Source organism: Calidris pugnax, unplaced genomic scaffold (assembly GCF_001431845.1).
Source record: "Calidris pugnax isolate Ruff unplaced genomic scaffold, ASM143184v1 scaffold148, whole genome shotgun sequence".
Classification (NCBI taxonomy): Eukaryota; Metazoa; Chordata; class Aves; order Charadriiformes; family Scolopacidae; genus Calidris; species Calidris pugnax.
The window spans coordinates 1,801,537-1,807,939 of record NW_015090926.1 but is presented as its reverse complement, the minus strand read 5'-3'; the positions used below and the strand labels follow the sequence as shown (position 1 = coordinate 1,807,939).

The 6,403-nt window shown below is 37.3% G+C and overlaps 1 protein-coding gene across 5 annotated transcripts in view; it reads right to left on the bottom strand.

The window, feature by feature from the left end:
- Positions 1 to 2,925: 2,925 nt before the first annotated feature.
- PJA2 (praja ring finger 2, E3 ubiquitin protein ligase) overlaps positions 2,926 to 6,403 on the bottom strand; it is a 30,772-nt gene continuing 27,294 nt past the window's right edge. For all 5 annotated transcript variants that reach the window (XM_014951448.1, XM_014951449.1, XM_014951447.1 and 2 more), the window contains exons 7-9: positions 4,994 to 5,108; positions 4,583 to 4,698; positions 2,926 to 3,599 (exon numbers count right to left, since the gene is read on the bottom strand). In XM_014951448.1, the coding sequence (XP_014806934.1) occupies positions 3,468 to 3,599; positions 4,583 to 4,698; positions 4,994 to 5,108 (363 nt within the window). In that variant the 3' untranslated portion in view covers positions 2,926 to 3,467. The remainder of the gene's footprint in view (positions 3,600 to 4,582; positions 4,699 to 4,993; positions 5,109 to 6,403) is intronic.

Here is a 6,403-nt window from a genome sequence, read left to right as displayed (position 1 = left end):
GCAGAGAGATCTGGACAGGCTGGATGGATGGGCTGAGACCAACGGGATGAGGTTCAACAAGGCCAAGTGCCAGGTCCTGCACTTGGGTCACAACAACCCCAGGCAGCGCTACAGGCTGGGGGCAGAGTGGCTGGAGAGCTGCCGGGCAGAAAAGGACCTGGGGGTGTTGGTCGACTGTCGGCTGAACATGAGCCAGCAGTGTGCCCAGGTGGCCAAGAAGGCCAACAGCATCCTGGCCTGGATCAGGAACAGCGTGGTGAGTAGGGCCCGAGAGGTGATTGTCCCCCTGTACTCGGCACTGGTGAGGCCCCACCTCGAGTACTGTGTCCAGTTTTGGGCCCCCTACCATAAAAAAGACATTGAGGTGCTGGAGCGGGTCCAGAGAAGAGCAACAAAGATGGTGAGGGGTCTGTAGCACAAGTCTTATGAGGAGATGCTGAGGGAGCTGGGGTTATTCAGCCTGGAGAAGAGGAGGCTGAGGGGAGACCTTATTGCTCTCTACAACTACCTGAAAGGAGGGTGTAGAGAGATGGGGGTCTGTCTCTTCTCTCAAGTCACAGGTGACAGGAGGAGAGGAAATGGCCTCAAATTACACCAGGGGAAGTTCAGGCTGGATATTAGGAAAAATTTTTTCACCGAAAGGGTTATCAGACATTGGAAAGGGCTGCCCAGGGAGGTGGTTGAGGCACCATCCCTGGAGGTGTTCAAAAGACAGGTTGATATAGTGCTGGGAGTAATGGTTTAGTGATGGTGTTGCTTTTTGTTTGTTGTGCGGGTGTCTATTTTTGTCAAAGTTAGGTTGACGGTTGGACAAGATGATCTTTAAGGTCCCTTCCAACCTAGAAGATTCTGTGATTCTGTGAAAATGTCTAACAATCTCTTTGAGTAAAAAGAAAATTAAATTATTTTTCTAGAAGAACATTATGTTTCACAGGGCCTTTTCAGAAGCTAGTTCTGTTTTAACCAAACAATTTCATATTTGAAGCAGGAACCACAGAACCTGCACAACAATCTGCAATGACTTCATTTACCAAAAAAATTAAATAATCACAATAAACATTTGGACATGATCCAAAGGTTTGGATTTTTTTTTTTACTTTCTCTTTTGTGGTAAACACTTCTACTGGTAATCTTTTGAGTATGACCTAACATATGCTTTTTCCAGACACCTTGTTAGAAAGACCTTTCATCTGCTGATTTCTCAGATGAGGAGCCAGGAAAGACCTGCATATGTACATTTAAAAAAAAAAACAAAACAAAAAATAGATAATATGAACACTCTTCTTTTAGACAGCTGTTTAGAAATAGGAAGAAGTCAGAGTTGAGGCAAAAGCAGATAATGAAGGAAAAACCTTCTAGCTTAGCTCTTGCCACTGCTGGTTAAGTCTGGAATCAAAAGCATCTAGCAAGAGGATTTCCAAATCTTGCCACAGAAATTAAAGTAATTCTCTTTATAAAACACTGTGCTTAAGAGATTAAATGAAGGCCAACATACTGTGCCATTCTAGAGAGAACCAAAGTACAGGCTAATTAAAATACCTGCAACATTTGCTGCAAGGGGTGCTAGTGAAGAACAACAGTCCATTTTGGTGTTTTTGCCCTGGCAAGCTATACAGATGTCTTAATTTCCACTTTCTCTTAAGTCTACATGTATCCCATACACACCTCAGATGAACTTCAAGGGCTGTATTACTATTTTATCATCTGTGGTAGCTGGTAGGCATGATCTCCACAGCACTATTTTGCAAAGAGTTGTGGAAGATCAAGCACTTCTTGGTTTCATATGAATTCTACCAGTCAGTGTGCCTACGAGCCTATGTTCATTGTCATGTTTCCCTAAATCACACTGATACCTACTTCAACAAATATAGTTTAAATACAGGAATATAAGACAGAGCTATACATCTTCCTATACATACTACTTTTCACCAGTATCCTATTGCTTTGGCTTCCTTATACTGAAAACTGAAAACCTCAGGAGCAGAATTGTGGCAACTGCCCCACTTCTTTGTTCTGCTGCAGTCCACAAACTACACTGCAAAGTACATCACACAGCTCATTATGTCCCTCAGACATGAATATTACTGTCTTCTACTGGTAATAAAAGAATATGTTAATATTTGTAAAGAAATGAGACACTATGATACACCCATAATAGCAACTGTGTAGCCAGTGAGCTACTATAAGATTATTAATTTCTGATCAATCACTTTTCCAAGAGCTTAATTCACCTTAACTTCAGAGTTACTGGAAGAATTTGGAACTGTTTTAAGAGGGTTTGATTAGACTCCTTGTGTATTATTCCCATGCACCAACATTTTAGGTATTGTGTGTCTATCCAATGGCCACAGAAAAGTTTTTGTGATGCCATTAGTATACATGTCCAAATATTAACTTTCTGTCCTCTATAATGGACATGAAGTTAATCATTAGTTTTGTGTATACTGGAATATTATTTATAGAAACCAGTCTCTCCTCCTTTAAAATATTAACTGTAGCATAACCCACTGCAACCAGTGCAAATACCAGAAACATTACTAATTTTAAAATTTCTGAAATAACTTTATAACAATCCAAGTGCATTTTTCAATTAAGTGTGTGAAGTTTCTACCTTTTTTTAATACTTCAAGTTCCAAAAATGTTTTAACTATATCTACATTAGAAAGCAACCCCAGCCCTGATATATATATATATAAATAAATATATCTTAAAAAGAGATGGAGCATGCATACATGCAGGGGACCTAATTAGTAAAATGGAATTCAAACACCAGCTGCCCAGCTCTTACAGATGCAACTTCTTAGAAACTTGGAACTTCACATGCTGAAATTCCATAGTTCATACACTTCCTCAGGACACAGGCTTAAAAATTGTGCTAGCATTTATAAGAGAAAAAACACCCAGACAGCAGCAGTTTACTAGCACTTCTGACATTAGGAAAATATTTATTATAGAATGTACTTATAAGAAATATTGTTTCATTACGCAATTTTTTTCCAGTGAAATCAAATTTTATCGCTGCTGGTGTCACAGAACATCTTCACATTTGATGTAGGTATGAGAGACCAGTTACAAAGTCACCGAATGGAACTAACTTTGACAAAAGCAAGTAGTTCAGTTACACTACATACAACAGATTATAAACATAACTTTAAGCTGCAACCGCACTGCAGCTGCAAGAACTTGAATAAAGTGACACATTAATTATCTTTTCAAAAAAATTTATCATAGTACAAGATTTAGACATTACAGTTACCAGCAACATTCTTCTAACTTATAGTTTGGAAATTTAAGCCATTATTGTAAACCTAAAGAGTTTAGAAAGTATTGCACCCTCTTTCTAAACTAAAATATATAATATAGATAGTATTTTACATACAATATTTTATACATATTTGTTTTCGCATTGCAATTAAACAGGCAAAATTTACATTTTTGTTTCGGTACCAAAGATTTAATTTCAGACCCTAGTTTGAGGTTCCCGTAGCACTGCGAACAGAAGATGTCAAATCATGATCAGAGAGAAAGGAAACAGTGGCAGGAGCTGCTTCAGGAGGCACGGGTGCAAGCACATGACGACAAACCGGGCATGTTCCCGACTACAAAAAAAAACAAAACACACAATCCTGGGTCATCTGCATGGTTTGCATTCAATTATGTTGGAAAGCTATGGATTATTATTTATGAAGTACTTCATGTCTTCACAACAACACTGTCTCAAAAGTCAGATTTGACTGGGTGACTACCTGGAGCTAAGAGACAGGTAACGATGCCAAAAGGAAGCTTTGTTTTGCTTTAAAACCAGTTACACAGCAGATACATCAGGCCCTCTGCAAGGTCTTCTTCAAAGAATTGATTTTACAGGTTGGAATTTTTTTTTCCAGTCAAGGATTAAAAATAAACTAAGTATAGCCCAGATCTAACAGGAAGTATTTTGTCCTACTTTTCAGCAAAAGCAATTTACTATGACAGCAGAAACAGGGGAGACATAATACAAGCAATATCAAAGTTGTAATTGACAGTATCAGGATGAAAAAAAATAATTATAAACCCACCACCAGCCCATGCTAGAGGTGCTCTATCTCCCTAGTCTGAATCAATTACTCTTCTTCTTGTATCTCTTGAGGAAATGATGTGTTACACTGTAGGCCCACTGAGAACCAGCAAGTCCAGACTCCTACTGTGTGTAAAGCAGAGTGCAAGTGCAAGGAAAAAAATACCAATTCATTAATTACAATTTGTTTAGCCTAGCCATCTTCTTTACTTCAAGGTATGAGCACAGCAAAGAAACTTTTCTTGTACCAAAACAAGTTAACTCATCCAACTCTTTCACTTTTACTAGTCAGTCCACATTTTTCCTTACAAAAATACCCCTTCTATTCAAGAAATTGCCCTTCAGGTGAGTGCAGATACAAATTACTTTACTCACTTGCACTACAATTTGGTTCAATAATGCATAAAATTAAGAGCCAGTTATTTCTTGGTATTTCATCACACATTTTCAAAGTTAAAGTGTTCTTCCCAGAAGAATGCAAATACTCAAAAAAACCCAATAAAACCTTACCAATCCTGTAGTACTTACCTTCTGTAACCAAAGAGTTACACAAAGTTTGTGAAACAAATGATGACAGGGTAGCTCTGTTATGATTTCATCTTTTACATATTCACTGCAACAGATAGTGCAGCACTGCTCTTGACCTACAGCCGTGATGAAGAAAAAGCATTATTATCTTGTTTTACATCCAAGATAAGCTGCAATTAAAATACACATTATTAACAGTATCACTAATGAGTACAAAATACAATTACAGTTCAGTAAAGATTAGTTTTCCAAACTGACCAAAGTTATATTCAGTCTGATTCAAGATCCAAAAGCTCTTAGAAAACATTGCCAGCTGCACAGTAAGGATGTTTAAATACTGCATCTATGGTATTACAGAACTGGATTTCTTCTTATAAACTTTGTAAAAATTAATTAATTATTTTTGCATACCTTCATGGTCATCTGTGATGACAATCTGTGGCAGACAATCTATAGCTTCTTTAGTAGCTGGTGGATGAGCCTGTTCAACATCAAATCCAAGAGACTCCAGATGTGCCATAGCAGTCTGAAAAGGGCGAGCAGAGACCAAGCCCTCTTACTCAAAACAGTAACATTCCATACAAAAACAAAAAACAAGACAAGGACTCCAATTCTAGTAGCATTATTTTCTTAAATGGAAATTACGTCTGTCAGACTAACCATTACATCATTTTTATTTTCATGATGAGTGCTGAAACTGAAGGTCAAAACAATAACAGCTTGTTTTTTAAGCTTTCTTAAAGTACCAGGACAGAGTCACAACTTCTCTAATGAAAATTTGTTCTTTCTGGAAAGTTTCAGAAAAGGCAGCAAGTCAAAAACATAATAAAGCTTGCTTATACAAAACTGTCATTATGTATCCCTTCCTAAAAATAAAAGCCTCATTAATGTGTTTCTGGGCTTCAACTATTGAACTACTCAAGTACAAAAGAAAATAGTAGAGTACATTGGCTACACTACAAATATAGTCTTTCAGTAAAAAACAGGATCCACACAGATGTTTCTCATCTGTATAATGACAAAGTGCTCTGAAGTCCTCTTGTTTAAAGCCTAAATTTTTTCACTGTACTAAATCTTTAAGACTCTGATGCCACCGCAGGCAGATTTGACTTTTACATCATACATTCAACCTCACAAGACACTGAAACGATCTCCAGTAGAAAAAAAACCAAACACACAACACAGAACTCAGATTGGTTATATTCAGTGAGAAATGTCAAATGTTTGTGGCAGCAGAGACATTAGCATGAGCTAACAGACAAATATTTAGAACTCCTACCACCACACATTCTCACCTATAAATTTGCTAATTTAAAGGAAATCATAGGACAGTTATCGCTAGTGCAATATGCAAGTCCACCTGCAAGACAAGTACACTTATCCTATTTAACAGCCTAAAACATTCAATTCTACTACAGCAGACAACACTGCCTTACTAACATTACAGCAATTTTAGTATTTCTAACAGTATTTTGCTACAACTGCAGTGGTCTGAGAATAATCCGTAGGCAAAAATATTGTGCTTAATCAGATTAACTACTACAGCTGGAAAAATGAGATGTTATCCCAGCAGACAGAAGGATGCAATATTACCTACATGTCAAATCTCTCTATCTGCATCCAGTGTTAGTACTCTCAAACAGAAAACAATTTACAAAAGCATTCTTTTGTGTAGCTTTCAAAAGCAAACAACACAAACATCACAGATGGAAAGCTTCACAATGACTCTGACACTTAAAACCACATCTTCAAAACCAAAGCAAAGAAGTGCCCATTTTACAACTTTTATAAGATACCTTTAACTTCAAATATACCTTTATT